This window comes from Caretta caretta, chromosome 13 (genome assembly GCF_965140235.1).
Source record: "Caretta caretta isolate rCarCar2 chromosome 13, rCarCar1.hap1, whole genome shotgun sequence".
Classification (NCBI taxonomy): Eukaryota; Metazoa; Chordata; order Testudines; family Cheloniidae; genus Caretta; species Caretta caretta.
This window is the reverse complement of record NC_134218.1, coordinates 4854970-4878044: the sequence shown is the minus strand read 5'-3', so window position 1 is coordinate 4878044 and position 23075 is coordinate 4854970. Positions and strand designations below refer to the sequence as shown.

General features: G+C 48.9%; 1 protein-coding gene across 1 annotated transcript in view; it reads left to right on the top strand.

The window, feature by feature from the left end:
* SAMD10 (sterile alpha motif domain containing 10) overlaps positions 1-11363 on the top strand; it is a 57851-nt gene extending 46488 nt beyond the window's left edge. Inside the window, exon 5 of the mRNA XM_048820105.2 lies at positions 5993-11363. Within this exon, the coding sequence (XP_048676062.1) occupies positions 5993-6000 (8 nt within the window). The 3' untranslated portion in view covers positions 6001-11363. The remainder of the gene's footprint in view (positions 1-5992) is intronic.
* The last annotated feature ends 11712 nt before the right edge of the window (positions 11364-23075 follow it).

Sequence of the window (23075 nt, the reverse complement as noted above, 5' to 3'; positions counted from 1 at the left end):
GAGTGGATAGAATCATAAGACTATAAGGGACCTCGAGAGGTCATCTCATCCGGTCCCCTGCACTCATGGCAGGACTAAGTATCTTCACAGCTGGAGCTGTGAACATCAGACGTGGCTCAGTATTTCCAGCAGCCCGAGGGACGTAGATCTAGGGGTTTGGGCTCATTACAGAGGTCGCTGGCCTATCAGAACACCGCTCCATTCCTGAAATGGAGTAGGGCTGCTCGGCGGGCTGGGGGCTGGGATCTTGCACTGAGAGAACAACCAAACATTCCGGCATTGGGAATGGCCAGGGTAGCCTCATGGGGCCTTCCCACACCCACCTGGGGAGCCCCCCGGTTCTGCAGACAGAAACAGCAGTTGCGACCAGGTAGTTGTAGTGCTCGGGTCAGCCTGCACTGTTTCTGTGATCTCTTGTAACTCTGGCTCAGACTCTTCCTACCCTCCTCCCCAGGGTAACTCCGCTGTGTTTTAATGCCCTGGGTCTCCCCGTGACCGCTGCCCTGGGTTTTTGGACAGTGACATTACCGCTGTGTCTGGCCCGTCTCTCGCTGTCGGTGAGCATTGCATCATTAGCGGGAGATGCTGCGCCTTGATTTGAGAGCCCCGCCGACAGAAAGAGGAGTGACTGCATCGTTGCCGGGTTTGGCTTCAGGCCGTGCTACCAGCTAATCTCAGTCGGTTACCCTCCAAACACAACCTGGACAGGTGGCTGCTTGTTTCAAAATGATGCTTTCCCCGTGCGGCCTCTGTGCCTGTGTTGTTTCAGTTTGTGACCCTGGGACAAAGAGCCCGTGGTCAGCACCAGCCAGCCGGAAACTGGTAGGGAGCAGCAGGGAGACCAGCATGCCCTCCGCTTCACGGCACATTGAAAGCTAAGGGCCCAGCCCCACTAGGGGTCATTTGGAGACCAGCGTGTCTGTTCTATCCCGTAGGTGGCAGCAGTGCGCTTCTATTCCAGCCGTCAGCCTCCGCACCCGCTGCCCGGTGCCGCGTATTGCCCCGTGGCAAAGTAGGGTGACTAGATAGCAAGTGTGAAAACCAGGGATTGGGGGGTAATAGGGTCCTATATAAGACAAAGCCCCGAATGTCGGGACTCACCCTATGGCAAAGGGCTAGGGGCTTTCACTTCCCCAATCAGTGAACACGGGGGGGGGGGGTGAGGGAGTTCGTTTTATCTGCTCTTCTCTTGCCTGTAATTTCTTCCCATCCCACACCTGGCTGAGTGCTTGGTGAGCGCTGTCTGTGTGTGCAGGGGGCGGGCCAGGAGTGCGACACTGGAAGCCACGCTGGGGCGGGTAGACGCTCACCACGCCCTTAACATGTTCAGCCCTGCTGCACCTGGCGGAAAGGTCCCAGCACTGAGGATCCAGGAGGAGTGCGCGGGAGCTAGTGTCTGGGACAGGGCAACTCTTCCCTGGGGCCAGGGGAAGCCAGGCTGCCTCCAAAGAAACATTGAATCCACTCTGCTGTCCAGGCAGATCGCAGCTGGATCAGCCTGGCTGGGGATGTGGGGACAGCTGGCTGGGTTGTTGTGGGTCCATGCTGGCGTATAGTGGCCTGGGTCACCCCGGGTCACTGATCCAGCCAAAAACCAGAGAGATGCAAGGTGGACCTAACATGACCCAGTCACTGCTGAGGGGCAGGCATGTGGCCTTGCAGGACACAGCACTTCCTGACAGGCAGAGAGCCTGACACCAGCGATTTCCCTGCTCTTTCTGGCCTTGATCTTCTAGCGCTGGTGCCCTCAGGGCTGGGGTCCCCCCAGTGGAAATAAATCCCAGGGGTTTATGCTGGGTCAGCTTCCAAGCTGGCAAACGGTGGCCCTGAGGGAGTGCGGGCGTAGCAGGCCCTGTAGGCTCTGCCTCCCGCCATGGCCAGCCTGCAAAGGGGCTGATGCCCTTCCCCAGCTGGCCAGCTCAGGCCATTGCCCCCATTGCTCTGCTGTCCGGAATTAAAACACGCTGCCCCCAGGCCCTTTGAAGGCCGTGGCCAGGTTATAAAGCTGTGTCCCAACAAGCCAGCCGATTACCGGTCCCAAGCAATGAAATGCCATTGCAGGTACAGCACGGGCCGAGCCTCTACCTGAGCCCTCGTCGGGCTCTCTCTGCTCCTAAGGAAGAGTCTCAATACCGGCCCCCCCCAAAGGAGTAGCTGGCAGGTCCCCAGTGAGGAAATCCTGCCTCAGTGCTGGGGGCAGGCACCCCCATTAGCAGCCAGGCTCCTTCCTTTTCTGGAGAAGGTGACTGTGGTTGGAACAGCTCTGGCGCCATCTAGAGTCCCCTGGTTTCTATGGCCCCTTGCCGGCTGCTTTCAGGCGTGGATACGGTGAATGGCTCCTCTGGTCCCTCTGGCGGACCATTTTCTAGCAACTGCCGGAGGTCGGGGGCCCATCATGACCCTATAGCACTACCAGCCACCTTTGAAACTGCTGACCACGAGGTGTGGGTCAGTTGACAGCAGATGCTGGCAGGGTGCCACCCAGTGGCTTCATTCTTGGCTCTCTGGGGACCGCAATGGGTGATGCTGGGCGATTGCCTGGCCACCGCATGAGGTCGGCGCGTGGAGCCCTGCAGGGTTCTGATCTGTCCCACTCCCCATGCCCCCCAGGCACCATGTGTGCGTGGCCATGCAGGGAGACTGCCAGGTATTCTGCCAGGCCCAACGGTATGTCTTCTCTTCTGGCACAGTCTGTGCCACCTTGCTTCTGCCCCAGTGCCTGACTGAGAAGTGGAGATGAGCCTCTGGAGGATTTGCTAGGGGCTGTGTCTGTCTGTCCTCTCTACTGAGGGTATTTGTCCATCCTTGTTAAAGAAGGTCTCCAGTTAGGGCGCCTCTGTGTCCACACTTGTGGCTGGATTCCCAGGTGGAATCCGCACCCAGACGTCTTTTTCTCTGTCTGTCTGGCCCAGAGCTTGTGACCTTCCCTCTCAGACGTGGATTGAAGCAGTTACTCATGGCTGTCACCTCAACATTGAAGCACTGCTCTGCCCTGTGCCTGATGCTACTAGAGATCTTGCATCAGGACTGCTCAACCCACACCCTAGATCCTCCCAGAAAACCTCTCCCCCTCTCTTATCTCCTGAGGGGGTAACAAGTCAGCAGAGCCCTCCTAATCCTCTCCCAGTAGGGATCAATGCCTGATAACACAGTGGGCTGTTTCAGGCAAACACTGCCCACCTTGATGCCTGTTTCAAAGCTTCAGAGATACCACCATAGGGTCCTGAGGAGCAATTAGAAATATAACCCCTCACCAACTATGGCAACTACTGTAACAGCATCATGAACTCACATTTGTAGAGACACATTCTGCCCTGTTGAATGGCAAGTATATCAGCACAGCCCCAGGCATAGACATGTATTCCCAAGGTCATGAATCCCCTTTGTGCAAATACTATGTGAATGGAGAGCATGTGCGCACTCACACACCCTCCTTCCTCCCACCCCCAACTCCTCAAACCCTTCTATATTCTTTTATTTTATATTTTTGGCATGATGCCTCTGCCATTGCTCAGCTTTCCCAGAGCAATAATAATGACTTATATTTATCTAGCGCTTATCTGCCAATAGCATTACAGGCCCTGCACCAAAACCAACACACAAGCCAATGAAAGGCAGATTAATAGGGCTTGAATTCATGCAAGATTAAAAACAGACAACAATTAAAATAAACATAAAGCACCAAAAATCAAATCAAATCAATGCCGTGCGAAGAAAGACTTTGGCAACAGAAAGGCTTTTTTGAAAACAGAACATTTAAAGCTTAGCCTAAAACAAACAGAACTGGAAATGGTAGATATTGGGGGCTGTTTGACTTTGCATTATATCTGATTGACTTTTTCTGCTTTCGGCTATTTTTTGTAATAAGCTGGAAAATGCACCATTGCATCAAATATAACGGCTATCATTTTCTTTTCCCTAAACAATAACAGTCTCGGTGACAACGCTCAGTTATAAATTGTAAAGCTATCATGCTGGGTTTTTGAGCAAGTAAAGCAATGCAATTACATGTGCAAAATAAATGCCTAATTTGCACACATAGTTACCAAGATTGCTTGGGCAAATTGGGTATCTGCATGCCTTACTTGCCTGCAGATCTGGTTGATTATGTTTCAAATTCAGCAAACACTCACTCGCCAGCAAAACACTTAAGTACCTGCTTAACTTTAGGCACGTGCTTCGGTTCCAGTCACTTCAGTGGAGTTTAAGCATGCTGAACGATTTGCTGAATAGGGATGGACATAAGTGTGTACTTAAGGGCTTTGTTGGATCAAGGTCTGTTGGTACCTGGAAGACATTCCCCAGCAGATTAGACACCAGATCAAATTTAAGGTTTGAATACCTAGACTTAAATTAAACAGGTCTCCACAGGAAATGACAATCCCATACTTTACCTAAACAAAACCACTTTCTTTTCATCTGTATTATCCTTCTTGTAAAGGAATTTGTACACATGCAAAAGCAGTGGGGAATGCAAGGCAGCAGGAAATAATATAACAAACTGACAGGTAAGAAACAATAAAGTCAATATTACAGTATCACATGACAGAACAGGAGAGCCCTCCAATCCCCGCAATGCATAGCATGCATCTGTACCAGACAGGTAATTCTCTTTGGTGGTAAACATTTATATATAAGGAGAATCTCCTCTGGGGAAAAAGCCAATCCCTACTCGCAATCATTTTAAGGTATTTCTTATCAGATGGTGCACACACTGGAAAACCCAAAAGGCAGAAGCACGCATGAAGCATGTGCAAATCCACCGTCACCAACAAAAATACTAAATGCAGATCCTAAATGCAGATATTGATTTTCTTTAGAGTTCTTGAATACAAGGACAGCTGCAGTTGTGTATCTAAATAACCAGAGCGTGGGGCAGGCTTTAATGCTTTTCACCCATAAGCAGATCTCAAAGCCCTTTACAAAGTGAGTGAGCAACATTCTCACCATCTCACAGATGGGGGAACTGACAGGCCAGAGCTAGAGTTTGTGTGGAAAAGCTCCAGCTGCACTTTAATGATCCGATCCAAGTTACACCGTGAAGCACTCATTCCCCTGAAAGACAAAATGTATTCACAGAAGGGCAGCGGAAGGGCTGGCTTCCCCCACATCACTTGCCAACGGATCTGAAACACAGGAGTATCCTCTACGCTGATGACTGAAAATGAACATGTGCAGGGTCAACCAAATTCACCAGCCATCGTAGCAGAGCGTAGTCAAGTGGAGAATCGAACACACTTTGCTACCATACAGCCAAACCTCAGTGGCGCCAGCCATAACAATGACAGAACCATATTAAAACATGAGCTTGGAGACAGTCCCCTGAGAACCCTGGGCTCAGGTCTTCAGAATTGCTCATGCCCCTTTCATGCACACCACATCTGAGACATGTGAGCAACTGTGGGGGTTGTGCTCCAATAACCACCCATGAGCTGTCAGCAAGGTCGGAATGTGGAATTTACTGCTTGAGCTAAAGGAATAATTCTGTTACCCAGTAGCAGTAGTAGGCTGTCATCCTCCAGTACTGTAGCCACTGGAGAGAGAAGTAACACACATTTTGCTAATGCAATACACACTCACTCTTAGGCATGTGCATGCAGAAATTTTGGCTTTGATGTGCCTGGCATCCAGTGCTCCTGGGCACGTCGGGTGCACACAGAAGTGCCTATTCATGCTTTCATGCACATTATTTTTATTTTATTTATCTATTTGCATCATGGTAGCACTGAGTGGCCTCAGTCTGGGAGTGGGTCTCACTGTGTGAGGTCTCCACATACAGATACCTAGAGGGCTTGCAGTCACTTTCTGATGGCCAACACAGCCATTTCTGTAATGCAGCCACAGCCTGACAGTGAATCCACTGAATGCATCCGATGAAGTGAGCTGTAGTTCACGAAAGCTTATGCTCAAATAAATTTGTTAGTCTCTAAGGTGCCACAAGTCCTCCTGTTCTCTTTAGTGAGTTCTCAGTCTCTCTTTTCTCTTCTTTCAGGGCTGTGACTCTGGTGGTTCCATCCTAGTCCTGAGTAGGCATTTCTCCACATCACAGAACTGCCACCCGATTCTGCATACCCGGGGCCCTTCCCCTAGATCCAGACTGGAGCGTTACAACACTGGAGTGAGGGCGTTGCTGCTGGAACTGCGGCAGGGCACCTCGCATGGCTGCAGCTCACGCTGTGCTGGGATCCTGTCAGTTGCATCTGTTCATCAGCAACAACCTTCCAAAGGATCAAGCTGCACCATCCTCCACTTCAGCAATGGGAGCAGTCACGCCGGTTCAGTGCTGATAGGATGGCTCCATTCTCCTTTACTCACGGCACAATGGAAAGAGGCTTGATAGACATCCATAATGGAGACTAGCCTCCCCAGGGGATTTTACTGGCCTATCTGTCTTAGGGACATGAAACTCCTTGGAATGGATTTCACCGGAAGCCTTACAAGTTATAATGTCCTTGCTGGTATTTCCAGGCCTAATCAATCTCGATTCCTTGCTAATGAACTCAGAATGGTGCCGGGATGGATCAGATGCCATTCAGGACGAGATTGATAATATCATTAAGACTTCCTCAAAGGTCCTTTCTTTTTTACCTTGTTAATGAAGCTGGTGCAGGGGAGTCCACCACGCAGAATGCATAATGAGGCTTGGCCTGCTGAAGAGGGACCCTGCTGTTAATGGGACACAGAGTGGTTTCAAACTCATCAACCTGTCTGCGTGGCAGGGGTAACGGGCAAGCCTCGCCCGGGTGGCTGAACGGAATAGTTTTTTCACAGGGGTGGAGTGGAGCAGGATCTGAGAGGGGAAGTGGCTGAATCTTTTGCTCTGTACACAATACAGCAACATGAAGCAGCCACATCACACAGAACTGCATTTACTAAACAGATACAAACCTGGAAGGCCAGGTTAGGTACGCACTGTTCTCTGGCTGCTTTCTGGAGGCCTCTAAAACCACAGAACCTGGTGAACTCCACTGGAGGGCTCACAAACTATTTAAAACAATACTACCCTATTCCTAGTCGCTGCAGAGGCACCCATAGGCATCTTACTGTTCTGCTCACAGACCTTAGGCCAAGAGGAATCTTGCTTATCAATGGGGATTTCTCTCAGCCAGGATTAAATTATGCCTCACCCTGTGTGGTGGTGTAAGGATGGAAGTGGGTAAAGGAAGTTTGGCTCTTTGCTTTGCAGCGTTCTGGTTGGACCCTACAGAATCTTGGCTCTTGCACTCCTGATGCACAAAACCACAAAGAGTGAGGCCCTGATCCTGCGACGGGACCCAGGCAACCAGAGCCCTGTGGCAAAGCAGGACCCCCTGAATCATGATGACAGCCAGCGAAGAATGCAGTGTTGACTGCCCCTCACATGGCAGAGAGAGGACTGGCTGTAATAAACAAAAAGAGGATTCTTTATCGAGGTCACTGACCATGGGCAGGGCCCTCTCGTTCCTTCTAGCTAGATTCCCCAAAGAGAAGGGTGGGAGCAGGGACAAAGTGTTCACCCCCCTCCAACTCCCATGCACACCTTCACCAGCCAGTGTGGAAGGGTGGGCAATGGACTGCTAGCCCCTCAAGTCTTCCTTGGCTGCCATGCCTCTGGGAGCAGCAGCTAGCACACAGAGTAGCCTGATCCCCAACATGAACAAGTCCTAAACCCAGAGGTCTGAATCCTCTGTTGCACTGAGCCAATGCACAGTGCAATTTAGTGGGTGAGAAATGGTGGTTTTGCTTCCTGTGCAGGCTAGAAAACAGCTACAAAACAGCCCACGCAAATCAGAGCTGCCTCAGGGCTGCTCCAGCTAAAGCCAGCAGGAACAATCCCTAGGATTGTTTTGCTGGTCCAGGATCACTGGAGCTACACAATGGCTCCATCTCCTCCCACCCCGATGCACTTCCTTCCCACCCTCCCAACATGTGCCTACGGGAGTGCGGAGAGGACGTGACATGAAATATTCCAAATTAGGATTCTCCCCCCCACCAGTAGAATCTCAGCCACCTATTTAAGAATCTCTTTACACTGCTCAAGTAGCCAAGGAACCAGCCCACAGTCTTGCAGGCGTTGGGAGGTGTTTTCGGAAGGGGTGTGGGCAAAATGGAGGAGCTCATAGAAATTAGGGACCAAGTGTTTGGGAGGTTTTAAGCTATCTTGATAGTTTTGGAATAAAAATTCCAGTAGATGTGGATGGTGAATTAATGGGCACTAAGTAAGGGGGAAAGTTTCCTTAATTGGAATGCATCGAAGCAGGGATAATTGTTTCATCGAGGTTGGGAGTTTTTTTTTAAAGGAGTTCCTTCAATTTTAGACTCTCATTTTCAGCTCCTAATTGACCATGCTGAGAAATTTCTCCTTTGAACCATTCTAATGAGACTCCCAGAAAGTTAGCAGGTTTGAAGAATGAAGTCGCATGAATAGGAATGAGAGGGGGTCAGGACCGGGAGAGCTCAGCATTCTAGCTAGAGATTTCCATCTAGGTAAAATATAATCAATACACACAGATCAAAACAGGCATCTTTGGGGAGATCTTGATTTTACTGGGACTGCTCTCAGGGCAACATAGGACTTACAGTGAGTCCGGGGGAAACTGAGGGGAATCTGGCATTTCATCTTTACCACCTGCCCTGAGAAATTTCACAGTCACTTAAAAAATGTAAAATAGGATCTGGAAGTCCAGTGGGAAGTATTTGAAATAAGTAATTCAACTGGGTGGCCATTTATGGGGAGCGTGGTCTCAGCCCCACCTGTGACATGCCTAATTTGCCTTCCCAGATGGGGAAAATGGGTCATGTAGCTCTATCAGACATCTGGGATAACTGCTCGAGAAAGCTGTCAGAAGCAGAAGGCTCCTGCAGGACACCCCTGAGACCCTGGGGGAGCAAAGACTTCAGCAGGTAGGACTGGCAGTAGCTTGAAAGACTCCAGGCAGGAGGTCATGGGAGGGGCTTGGTGAAGAGTGGGATGGGATGAATATATAAACTTTGAGGACTTTATTATGAATGGTCTGTGATAATAAACCAGGGTATTATTGGCCAAGGGAAAAGCCTGTGTGGAGTTCTTAAGGAGGCCTGGGGAGAGGGAAACTGAGGCAGGGATGCCTCAGGCTACAAGGGAGTACTCTGGCAGCAGGGATCCTGTTACATCAGTCTAGGAAGGACTTTTGTTTGGGGCAAATTCACCCTGTGCAGAGGGCCAACAGAAGGCCTCTTCATCAGTTAAGTTCCAGTTAAGCCCTCATGATAGCATGTATTTTGCCTGTTAAAAGACTTAATCCTAGTTCTCCAGGAAAGAATCAAAGACATCCAGCCTAGTGAGGCTTTACTCATTGGAGGGGGAGGGGGGAGCAGAAATTTAATTCACATAATTCCTCTCATTCTGGAGACAGGAATACTCCTGAATCAGTAACTGAGCCCTGGATCTGGCCCACAGGGCAGGAACAAACAGGGGCCTCTGATGATGAGAGAGAGAAAGCAACTCCATTTTACCTAGACTAATTCTAAACCTGGCTAAGAAGTCAGAGGTTCCATGTGCCCTTACGATGCCTGGCCGAGATAAGGGGACTGTGGTGAATGTGTCATCACAGTGCTGTGCTATTTCAAGAGCTGTCTGTGATTTACAGTAAAACCTGAAATTTTCCTGGTGTAACTAGGTCAATGGCTCTCAAGTAAGGGTAAAGAAAAGGTAAAAGAGGGGAACCCTGTCTAGCACTTCCAACTAGCACAAGCCACTTGACTAGCACCCATTGATATTTATATTGCTTTTCGGGTTGTGATATATAATCCACTGAATAAATTGTGGGCCCAGGCTTGTATCCTTAACTGCCAAAAAGAGGTATGGCCACTTCATCCTGCTTCCAGAAGAGGAGCTCTTTGTGGGAGGAGCTGGTTAATCTGGATACACTAGCCCCAAGAGAGGGTAAATATTGTTCTTTAAGATGCTGGATGTAAGTGGTCTATTCTTGGAGTTCAGAGGGAATCTGAGGCCAGGGGCCTGCAGGGCCATCTTAGGCCATAAGGGGCCACACTGGGACAATAGCTGCCTACACCCACATTCTCAGAATTGTGCCCAGCTGTATGTGCAAACATACACGTGAATTTGCAGGCCAATGTTTATATTCAGTTACTGATGTGCATACAACTGTAGCAAAGTTTTGCCTGAATAAATAGACACTGAGTTTAAGTCCCACTGAAAATGTGGCCCCTTTACGATTAATCTAAATGTTTTTTTGCGGAATTCTGTGAAAAAGCAAATCTGTTGGTTGAGATGCAGCACCGTTGCCAGTGGTCCGAGAGGCTGTCGTATGCCGGAGGCATGCACTGCGGTGGTGGGATGGGTGTGTATGTGAATGTGTGTATGTACCCTGATTCATGGTGTATATACCCAGTAAATAACACCCAGAGCTGTTTCAGAAATGCAGAGAGCGGCTTCTCCCATTCAGTCCCAGTCTCTGGGGCTTACAGCCTCCCGTGAGCTCCTGCTGGCATTTTACTCTGTGAAGAAATTAGCTTTGCCTACCAGCCTGGGTGCTCCTGCTCCCTGCCCCCGTGACTAACCAGAGCTCCAGAGGAGCAGCTGCTCCCAGTGTTCGGTTGCTGGCAGGAACTCTTGGTGCATGCCACAGGACCTCCCAACTGTCACCAAAGATAATGGAGCGCTCGCCATGCAATTCCAATATGGACCTGCACCCTGCTGTTACTGCGTGGATTCATGCCAGGGCAGGGCCAAGGCAGGCAGCAGACAGAGTGACGGAACTGCCTCCAACCTGTGAACCCTCCCTTCTCTAACCTGCCTGTAAGTTATCATTCTAGCTACATAACAGCACATATCTTCTCAGCTGAACCACCATACCTGGAAGTGATCTTTTCAGCCAAGAGTGCCAGCAGCAAGACACCGGAGGGTGAAGTCTCAGTGGGAATCCATGGGTGTTCTACACAGTTTCCGGGGAAGGGGGGTGGGGGTGCAGCATTGGGCCACTTGCTGAAGTCAAGGGGAGATTTATTATTGGGAGGCAATGTGACCTAGTGCCTAGAGTACTGAGACTTAGAAAACCTGGGTTCTTTCTATGCCTGGGTCTGCCACTGGTCTGCTGGATGATCTTGGGCAAGTCACTTCCCTGCCCTGTGCCTCAGTTTCCCATCTGTAAAATGTGGGGGGAGATAAATAATTTTGTTCAAATGTTTCTATGACGTATTTACCTATTGTACTTGAGACAACATTTCTCGAGGAAATATTTTCAAAATATTTCATTTTATTTCAGTAGAGAAAAATAAACTCTGCTCACTTTCACTTTTTTTAAAAAACTTTCTTCCCCTGGAAAAGGGGGAAGGGAAGTCTAGAAGTGAGGTAAAGGGGGATGTTTGTTTTGTTTCCCTCACCCAAGCCAAACAATTGTTCAGGGCCAGGGAGGGGAATCCAAATTTTTCTTTTTGAAAGATTGTCCAAAATTAAAAATAACTTCAAAGTGATTTTTTGGGTGTGTGAAAATGTTCATTTTGGTCAAAAATACATTTTCCATTGGAAGACAAAAGTTTTTTGGAGCGCTTTTGACCAGCGGTGGTAAAAACCTTCCCACCACTGAGAGAGTGAACTGCTTCCCCAGGGTAAGGGTGGAACCCTCTTGCTTGGGTCCTTCATAATTCAACTGGATGAAGCACCAGGAAACATACGGGACAAACCTGGAGTATCAGGCTGCTGGACAAGGTGTGGCAGAGCAGATCAGTGCATTTCCATCTCCAAGCTCTGTGGCATGCACAGACAGAAGAGAGTTTCTGGATGCCTTTGACACAGGGCTAAGTGTATTATGCGTTTAATGAGCACCGGGCAAAGATCACTGCATCATAAATCTTGATTAAACAACCGCACTTCCACCCACCCCCCTTGGAACAGTCAGCACTTGATTTACCGAGGCTGCTGGGAAGCTGTTGAAGGAAGCTCAACAGCACGAGCTTGGCAAACATAATTTATCCTAACAGCTTTGGCTTGATTCATTTGTAGGAGAGAGACGGGGCCATTCGTTTCCAAACAATTATCCAAGCAAAGGGCAGGACCAGCTAACCTTCCCACCAGCCCTCCATAAGTCAGCCCTCCCCGACCTGCATATCCACGCACGCTGATGCTCGGGTAGGCCAAAGACTCCTGGCCTGCAAGGTGGGCAGAACCCACTAGGTCACGAGCCTGGAGACACAGACAGACATTATGTGGCTGACCGAGAGGCCGAGTTTTGTGAGCAGAATCACAATCCTGGCTCCCCATGGTCCATGAGGACGGAGCCCCTTGCAGACATGAATTTTCTCAGGGAAGAGGTGTTTGTTGTTTTTTGGGAGGGGCAGGGAGAAGCTGAGGAAAAACGAGTAGCATCTTCAGCATCCCCTGTTGGGATGATGTTTCGTACGTGAGTGTGTAAAAGTAAAGCTTAGAGCATCTGCCCCATTTGATAGAGGTGCCTGTGTGCTAACTATAGGGAATTCCAGATCTCTGCATTCTGGCTCTGCTTCCACTGCCCACTCTCTTTATGCCTTTTGCTGCCAACTGTAGACTTCAGGTGATATTTTAAACAAGTTGTGGCGTGCACTTACCTGGCTTGTGTGGGTAACTGAGTACGCAGTCCCAGCAATTGTGCATGTCAGGTGGGTAACTGTGAGCAGAAACTCAGGAACTGCATATGCAAATCAGATAGCTGTGCATACTATCCCAGCAATGATGTGAGTAAAACTGGTGGGCAATTGCATACTATCTTATTTGGAATTCTGTCCCTTTATCGTCTTTCATGCTCCCCATAAGCATAGAGCAGCCTCTCATTTCATATTCATCAAGCTCCATCACTTCCTAGCTTTGTAAAAATGCCTCTAACCACATCTGTCCCACAAAGCATTCCAACTGTAATGCCATGTCCCCCCTTGGGTTCTGCATTGCACCTTATCATACCAGCTTTTAGACTGTAGTTTCTTCAGGGCAAGGGTCTCTATGGATGGTCTATCTCACCTATCATACAGTGCACTGATAATGCCACATAAAGAATAAATAACACGGTGTTTTGATTTCTGGGGCCTCATTTCTCTCTTCAGGGAGGAACATTCTCCATTAACCTTCCCCTCTTTTCACTTCTCTGTTTGCATCACAGCCATTTTGCCTCCTCGCTCTATCTAAAATTAAATCTGCTCGGGTTTGGGGTTGGGTTTTTTGGGTTTTTTTTTGCTTATATTTGCTGAGTGCATGCAAGCACAGGAAAACATCAGCATAATTCATACCACACACAATCGTCTTGGCCTCGGTTTGCAATCAAAGGCACATGCTGAGATATAAGTGCCTTTCATAAGGAGGTCTGAAGATAGCCCAGGTGCTGTTTCACAAACCATTAGTGATTCTCTCTTTGTTCTGATATCGCACTGCCTCAGCCTAAACCATGAGCAACCTCAAATGTTTCTGAGCTGCAGCTATGACACTGCCAAGCTGCACTATGTTGATTTTTTTTTCCTTAAGGGTGATAGCAAAAAGTGACTGTGGTTGCTCCATTTGATCACATGCTACCAGTCTCTCTAATCCCTGTGAACTGGGCCGTTGTGGTGAACAAAAACTATCGTGAGGTCTGTTGCGTGCAGGAAACACAAACTCCCTATAGCAAGAAAGTCTGATGTGAGGGACGTGGCTATATGCTTTATGATTGTGACTGCGCTGCATGGGAGTCAATGCGTGGCCAATGAAATACCCCAACGTCCTGGCCTGGGGCAGGCAGCTACCATTAGCACTGGCCTTCTGGCCTGGATGACGGAGAGAGACTTGGAAGCAGCCTGACCCTGCAGCATCACACAAAATCCGTTACGCTGTTAGCGGCGCCATTCCTTGAATGACCCATTTGTGGCTGTACAGCCAGACGTTCACTGCTCTGTTACTATTCCCACAGCAGCCACCAAGTACTGACATTCCAGTGACGTGCTTTAACCTGCAGGCAGGACCTGCCCCGGTTCCCATGAGCCCAACGGGAGTTTTGTCATTGACTAAAACTGGAAGTAGGATCAGGGCCATCCTGGTACATGGGCAGCACTGGAGGAGTTGTTGCCTTGTTACGTAGCACTGAAGCAGCTAAAGGTCCCTTTGCACGGAGGAGAACAGATGGCCACCTGCCCTCATCAATGGTGTGTACGTCTGTGTGCGCTCTTCACGGCCACTTCATTGCCTGTCCAGTCCCTGCGCTCCTAGGAGTTATTGTTACTTTGTAAAGTGCCTTGAGAGTGCTGGGGTATGAAAGATGCTCTATAAATCTAAATTCTATTTGATTCCAACAGATTTAATGGGTCTGAAAGAAGCTGTTACAGCCTATTGGGTATTAACGTGTGTTTTAAAATTATTCACCGTGTAACAACCTACTTACAGGATAGTTTGGGGGAGGTGTGGGGGGGAAGGGGGAGAGGAACCGTTCCAGTTTAATGAAGAAATAATACACGTTCCAAAACTGGCTTAACACCTACTTGTGCGTGTGAGTAGATTCTGAATTTTCAAAGATTCATCTATGTATGTTATGAAATAATTGTTCTGGGCTATTGGGGCATGTTTCAGACTCCAATATGGAAGATATTTCATTTGTTTTTAACTCTCACCCAAGTGTCTTGCCAAGTCAGTCTTGAACTAACTAGAGAAATCTGGAGTTACGGTAAAGACTTGGGGTGTTACTTTGTCCTTAATTCACCCTGTTGTGGAGGGTTGTGTCTTTCAGCTGATATTGAGGGCCCAATGTTGTGAGTCATTAGAAGTGGAGGGTGCTTAGCAGCTGGCAGGAGGGGGCCCTAAGAATGGAATTTAATTTAGGGTGATATAGCTCTTACTCTTTGCACAACAAAACGATATGAATAAACCACAGTGACACAGCTGAGTCCCAGATAACCATGTTTAGTAAGTGCACACAAACATCGGAGGCCTCGCTACATCTGTGCTGCTGCTCTGACTGATTTCTAGTGGCTTCTTGAACACAGTGAGTATCGCAAGAGGGCTCATAAACTTTTTAAAGAGCTACTACCCTAATCCAGTTGGGGAGAGGGTGGAGTGAGAGAGCTGGACGGGAGAAAACAAAGAAGGGTGAAGTTCGGAGGAAGTTAGGAAGTTAGGCCATTAAATATGGAATTCATCCGATCCATGTATTGTCTACAATCTGCTATTGGGCTTGTTTTGTTGTGCGCACTTTGAGTTTAAGTAATACTAAATATTTTTTGCTATGAAAAAATAAAAATATAAATTATTTTCAAGATGCGTAAAGCACCAGCACAGAGTTCGCGACACATTTTCCAAAAGCTCCAGCAGGAATTGAGCGCACCTGTGCAAAACCACCACATTCGTGATGCTGATCTAAAACTGTGCATGCAAATCGGGTGCTTCTGGCTTTCTGTAAATTCAGCTACTTCCCTGTTGGCATGTCCAATTCTCCAGTTTGCTTGGGCAGACACGGGCACTTATGAATTCTGCTTTCAGAGTTTGTGACCCTTTGTCCAGACCCTCACCTGCTGCACACCGGTTTTGCTCCATTTAAGTCAACACAGCTGCACCAGCTTTCTCCAACTGAGGAGCTAGAGTCTGAACCCCAAAGTTATTTGTTACTTAAACAAGCGAAATCAATCGCTCTTTACAAAATAAATAAAATAGGGCCAGATCCTCAGCTGGTGTAAATCAGCATAGCTTCTTTATTGACTCACTGGAGCTGCAAAAACAGGGTTTCATAGAATCATAGAATCATAGAATATAAGGGTTGGAAGGGACCCCAGAAGGTCATCTAGTCCAACCCCCTGCTCGAAGCAGGACCAAATCCCAGTTAAATCATCCCAGCCAGGGCTTTGTCAAGCCTGACCTTAAAAACCTCTAAAGAAGGAGATTCTACCACCTCCCTAGGTAACGCATTCCAGTGTTTCACCACCCTCTTAGTGAAAAAGTTTTTCCTAATATCCAATCTAAACCTCCCCCACTGCAACTTGAGACCATTACTCCTCGTTCTGTCATCTGCTACCATTGAGAACAGTCTAGAGCCATCCTCTTCGGAACCCCCTTTCAGGTAGTTGAAAGCAGCTATCAAATCCCCCCTCATTCTTCTCTTCTGCAGGCTAAACAATCCCAGCTCCCTCAGCCTCTCCTCATAACTCATGTGTTCCAGACCCCTAATCATTTTTGTTGCCCTTCGCTGGACTCTCTCCAATTTATCCACATCCTTCTTGAAGTGTGGGGCCCAAAACTGGACACAGTACTCCAGATGAGGCCTCACCAATGTCGAATAGAGGGGAACGATCATGTCCCTCGATCTGCTCGCTATGCCCCTACTTATACATCCCAAAATGCCATTGGCCTTCTTGGCAACAAGGGCACACTGCTGACTCATATCCAGCTTCTCGTCCACTGTCACCCCTAGGTCCTTTTCCGCAGAACTGCTGCCTAGCCATTCGGTCCCTAGTCTGTAGCTGTGCATTGGGTTCTTCCGACCCTGCACTTATCCTTATTGAACCTCATCAGATTTCTTTTGGCCCAATCCTCCAATTTGTCTAGGTCCTTCTGTATCCTATCCCTCCCCTCCAGCGTATCTACCACTCCTCCCAGTTTAGTATCATCCGCAAATTTGCTGAGAGTGCAATCCACACCATCCTCCAGATCATTTATGAAGATATTGAACAAAACCGGCCCCAGGACCGACCCTTGGGGCACTCCACTTGATACCAATGGTATCAATGGTTTCAATGGTGAGTACGCCCTCTAGTGGTGCGCACTATGTTCTGTGTTTTTTTCAGACGCTGCTAGAAATCAGTTGAGGATTTGGCCCGTATTTTTATAAATAGCTTGAATCAACTGCTGGCCAAAGATGCCAGCTTGACAACCCTGGAGACTGGAGTCCTCTCTGTATCCAGAGAATAGCCGGGCAGTAGCGGGGCAAGCTTCCAGAGACTGCCCTGCCAGTGCGTCTCACTCCAGACCCAGCTTGGAGAGGGGAGTTCAGTCTCAGTGCTCCATTCAGTCCTTGGCCTCTCTGCGACTGCCAACAAGGGAGCAAATTAGTGCCAATGGCAGCGGTGTTCTTGTGAAGTGGATCTGAGACCCCCTGAGCCATCCGCACAGGCCACCAGATGGTCAATGGACAGGCCGCCAGATGGGGACAGTTTGTGGTCAATGCCATGGCAGGCTGCACTGTGCCAAATCTTGCGGGTGGTTTTGTGATATGAAGCAGAAAAGGCTGGTCTGAGATCACCAAACTTCTTGACACTTGAGAGCTAGAAAGGAATCTCAACTCGTCTCCAGCGCTGGCAGAAGAGTAGGACTTGAATCAGGGAGGTACTGAGCGTTTTATGGGGGGTAATGAGCACTCTCCACTCCCACTGAGTGCTCAACACCTTGCAAGACTGAGTCTGTAGGGCACTGTCCTTCTGAGCCATGGAGATCCCTCCACTGGGACAGGAGTGAGAAAAGCATTCAGAGACATGGGTGTGAAGAGGCATTTGTCCCATATGATGCCTTTTCAGGTCACATAGTTTTAGCTCTCAGCAAAATCCTCCCTTGCCAATAGTTAATAAATGATGAGCCGAATGCCCGTGGAACAGCAGGGTTACTAGCTGTCAGCAAAGGCTATCTTTAATATCACTTTAATTTTCCTTTGCCTCTTGAGATGACAGTGGCTGTTTGTTTTGCCCCTCTCTGACTAATGCCCTTTTCCCTCTTCAAGATCCTCAGCATCACTTCTCCCTCCTGCCTGGAAATGCAGGAGAGCCACTGCAAGAGGAAGGGAAGGAGCCACAGATGTATTTTAGGATAGAAGAGGATGTGTAAAAATGAAAAGACTTAAACAGAGCATGGTAAGACGGTCTCTGTGCAAATATTTATCTGATCCTGGCCACGTAATTGCTTTCCTCTTTCCTCGTTGCAGGGTCTACAAATCAATTCAATTTACATCCTTTGACTGCTTCATCCTCCACTGCCTTGCACCTTCTGTAGTCATCTCCTTCTGCCCGAAAAAAATGGGTGCAAATTGCCACCATTCTAAATTGGCTGCGTTTCACACCCAATTTTCATGCAGTGTAAATGGTGACAAAGGTGCAAAGCACTGGAGAATCAGACCCTCTATGTTATGGGCCAGATTTCCCCACTCCAGTTTTATGCAAAAGTAAATCAGGCATGAACCTAGAGTAAGAGGGACTGACTTTTTCTTCTTCTTTTTCTGTAGAATAATATAAATAATAAGAAGAGGCCGAACTCTGATCTTAATCACACAGTGTAAATCCAGAGTAGCTGTTGATTTCAGTGGCGTCACCTCAAACTTACACTCATGGAATGGATCAGAATCTGGGCTGCAGCTCTCACAGCTGATCTCTAACAATGAAGCTGCAAAGCGCCTTCTCCTCCCCCTGGCTGTGCAGAGTGATTTGCCTCGATGAAATCCCCCACTCTGTGTGGCTCTGTTTTTATGTGCATAGGTTATATGCCAATACTCTTTTTTACAAATCCAAGGAGAGGGGGAAGCTAAGCAGTTCCTCGTGGCTCATTCCCCCTTGCAGACCTCTCGCGCTCCTCCAGCACCACCTAATTGCTCCATACAGGACCTCCGAGGTTTCCTTCCTTATGGCTCCTGCCGCCCCTCCTGGAAGGCTATTGCACCTGGTTACAATTCTCTGCCTGCACACAGCTTCCCGACATCTGTTCTAAATTTGCTGGGGGGATTTCCAAGTTAACTTCTTGCCCTGCTTCCCCTTGTCCCAGCATGGTCTGAAAATAGTATAATATAAAGTCCATCAGGGTTACTATTTAAGAGTTAGGTGCCTCAGTCAAACCTGCTGTTCGCTGCTACTCATGCTGTTCTAGGTGGTTGGGCTACCTTGTGCTCATCGCTCAGACGTAGAAAATGCGGAGAGCAAACTTCATGGCACTGAGCAAGGGCTCCCCTACATCATGTCTGTAAGGCAATGACGAGGAAGGAGAGCCCATTCCAGGTGGGAGGGTACATTCTGTTTCCCTTAGACCTCCAGGCTCCTGCTCTGCAGGCCAGTCGGCGGGTGCGTATTTCTCAGGACGGGTGCGCGTGGTAGGCCTAGCCAGCAGTGGAGGAACGGGTGGCATAGGAGCGTTTAAGGAGGCAATCTGCACTCGGTTTGCGACCTTGTCCTGAGGAGGAGTCTCTGAACGTGCTCAAGATGATCCACAGTCCCACTGGGAGCATGAAACTGTCTGACAGTAACAGCTTTCCCGGCTTCCCTGACTGAGGCAGCTTCATGCCTCTCTTCACATCCGGCTGCTTGGCTGGGAAGTAAGCTGCCCAAGATATGCCTCATGTTATAGCAAGAAGGTGAGCTGGTCCTTCACTTATCGCCCTCTGCTCTAATTATTAGGTATTATTATTATTATACACTTATATGCTCTGCACAGATGTTAATTAAGCTCTTTCATTGGGATGGAGACAAGAAGGGAACCCACTAGCAAATTCCTGACATGGGATTCCTTAGGTGGGACTCTCCTCTGCACTTTCTCCCTGAAAATGGTGGAAGCCCGCCTACTGTGGCCTTGCCCAAAATGAGAAAGAAAAATTAACAAATTAAAAGTTGTTTTGGTGCCCTTTAAGGGACTATTCACTATGCTGACATCTGTGTTTTACTGTGTTCTTGATGGCCGGCTCCAAGCCAGTCTCAATGCATTATGAGTGGGGCCCTACCAAATTCACGGCCACGAAAAACACGTCACGGACTGTGAAATCTGGTCTTCCCCTGTGAAATTTGGTCTTTTGTGTGGTTTTACCCTATGCTATACAGATTTCAAAGGGGAGACCAGTGTTTCTCAAACTGGGGGTCCTGACCCAAAAGGGAGTTGCAGGGAAGTGCCAAGGTTATTTTAGGGGGCGATCGCGGTATTACCACCTTTACTTCTGCGCTGCCTTCAGAGCTGGAGCGCGGCGGCTGCTGGCCAGGCACAGAGCTCGGAAGGCAGCGCCCTACCAGCAGCAGCACAGAAGTAAGGGTGGCAATGCCACAACCCCCTCCAATCACCTTGCAACCCCCCCACAGCTCCTTTTTGGGTCAGGACCCCTACCCCACAACACCGTGACAGTTCAGATTTAAATAGCTGAAATCATTACATTTAATGATGTTTAAACTCCTATGACCGTGAAATTGAACAAAATGGACTGTGAATTTGGTAGGGCCCTAATTATGCGAGGTTCTGTTACCTTGCTCAGAAAGTTGCAAGGGCTCGGCTCGTACATCTAATTTCCCCACTAACTGGGTTAGTAAAGCAGCTCTTGTTTTAGCTTTCGTGTCATTAACACCCCACTGGCCCATTTCATCTCTGCCATAACTCCACTGGCATCCGTGAAGTAGATGCCGGGGATGACTCTGGCTCTAAGTTTTAACACACAGCTGCAGAGTATCTTCTGAGATCTCAGAAGGCTCTTCCTACTCGCGGTTGTTAATTTCCACTGCCACCATCAAAAGGCAGTGTTGGAGGGGGGAGTTAGATATTCATCTGCACGCCACATTGTGCCAACTTCCCCCAGCAAACGAAAATCCCTCCCTGTTCTCCCTCCCCCCCCCGCCCCCGCTGTAAGCTGAGCCTGAGCGATCTTGTCAGGGCCATGAACCATGCAGGAACTTTTCTGAGGCTTTTTTACTTCCAAGGCTTTTTGCAGCAGAAATTGCAAAATTTGGATCCCCTTCCCCATGTGTGCTGTTTGCAGCAAGAGGTGGTGGAAGAGTCTTTATAGAGCCCATGGCTGGGGTAGGTTAGAGTTAGGACATAGGACTCAGACACCTGGGTTCTGTTACTGGCTTTGCTAACCTGGGGTTGGGGCAGTCCTTATGAGCATGCGCACACATATGACTTTACTCACGTGAGTAGTTCCTGTAAGTATTTTCAGGATTGGGCCCTATTTTAATCACACGGTGCTGTGCCTCAGTTTCCCCATCTGTAAAATGGGGGTAATAATACTTCTCTCCCTCAGATGGGTGGCATGTGGCTTAATCCACAAATGTACTTAAATCATGTTGAGAGCCAGGCATGAAGGTTCAGGTATAAATGCAAGGTGTGTGTGGTACTACATGGACTGTGACAAAAGGTACTTAAAGGATGGGGTCTGGGACACTGAATGCCTGGGGAAAATCTACCAACCCTTCTGCCAGTCTGTGAGAGTGCTCTTGTCTTAAATGCCAGCCACGAAAGCCAATGGCATTTGTCCTAAGGAGGAACGAGACTGGAGATTCCCAACATGACAGCTCTCAGTTTCTGGGTACCGCTGTAATTTCTATTATCTTTACAGTAACAATCTTCGGCACTTATACAGCACCTGGTATTATCCTCAGTGTACAGATGGGGAAATCAAGGCACACTATACTGATGGGGAAATCAAGGTAACACATGCTCAAGGTCTGAGGTTTCTTAACTCCCCCTTCCCTGCACCCTAATCACTTGACATCCCGATATGCACAGAGGGGTCATGGGCCTCACCTTCCAACCTACCTTCTGACTCCCTTCTAATTAACCCCATCTGAGGGTGACTCTCTCTTTTCAGTACTTGACACTTGGTGAGAAGGAGGACTTTTTTTTTCTCCCCAGAAAATAATCTCAGTTTTGGATGCCAACAGCTGAGCTTGATTTAGCCCTTGCGTGCATTAGCCCTTGCGTGCACTAGCAATAATAATCATTGATACCAGCGCAGTGCTGGCTTGGTTCCACCTTCTTCTGTTCAGAGTTTCACTGCACTCTTTTCCCACCCCCGCCTCGGGTCAGCTCATGAAGATCTGCTTGCAAGTAATCTGCTCCTGGAGGGCATGATCCTGCAAAACCCTCCCTGCTGTCCTACTCCAACTGAAGTCAATGAGGCCCTTGGACTTTGAACTCTTTGGAAGAGTGGGCTTGATTCTCCACTGCTGAGCACCTGGCCTATTGACAGCTGGGCAAGGCGGCTGTGAAGCGTTACCCTTCTGATGTGGTGGTATCAGTGGGCACTCCCTTTCCACAGGGTTGTATGAGGCCACAAGCTACCTGATAGAGAACAATCCAGACCATTGTCTTATACGCTTGCAAAGCACTCTGCGCACACAGGCCCTCTTCCTGCAAATTCTTATCCATGTGCTTAACTTCCCTCCTTGGGTGCCAGAGAAATACTTGGGACATTATGGCCAGGGGTTGTTTCTCTTTTATTCCTGATATAGAAATTGCCCTTTCATATCTTGCTTATTTAATCCAGATTCCTGGGAGCATATCCCCTGATTGCTTGGCCTACGTAACGGGTGTGTATGTACCAGGGAGTCGACTTCTGCTGAGGTGGGACCATAGGTGCTGGAACTGGGGGTGCTGTTGCACCCCCTGGCTTGAAGTGGTTTCCATTAAATACAGGGTTTACAGTTTGGTTCAGTGGCTCTCAGCACCCCTGCTATAAAAATTATTTCCGCCCCCCTGGGAGGGACATCCTTAGAATTAACCAGGGTCGGGCACAGCCCCTCTGGGTCTAGCCTCACTGAGGGAAAAACTATGGGGAGCCAGGGTCTGTTTGCAGGTTTCAGAGTAACAGCCCTGTTAGTCTGTATTCGCAAAAAGAAAAGAAGGACTTGTGGCACCTTAGAGACTAACCAATTTATTTGAGCATGAGCTTTCCTGAGCTACAGCTCACTTCATCGGATGCATCGAAAGCTTATGCTCAAATAAATTGGTCTGTTTGCACACACACAAGACACACCCCCATTGTAAATTAAACCCGGAGTCTGGGAGGACCAGCGTCCCCTTTGCTCCGGGTGAGGGCTGGACTAGCCCCTTGATCCAAGGGGGCCTGGGCAGAGCCACCCTCTGCCAGCCGGCACCAGTCCCCTGCGCCCTCGGGCGCCCAGGCAGCGGGTGCCTTGCACCTCTGCCCCACGTTTGCAAGAAGAGGGCCCCGAGCGCTGGCCACTTCCCACCTTTGGCCGTTTCCAAGCGCGCTGCTCCGGGGCGCACCTGCCTCCTGCGCCCTGGGCGCGTCGCAGGGTGCCCGCGCTCGCCTCTCCAAGCCCCCCGGTCTCCACCCAGGCGCCCGGGGTGGAGCGGCGGGGGGGGGACGAGCCCACTGTCTCCGAGCGGAGGCTCCTTGCAGTATTAAAATAATAACGCGAGA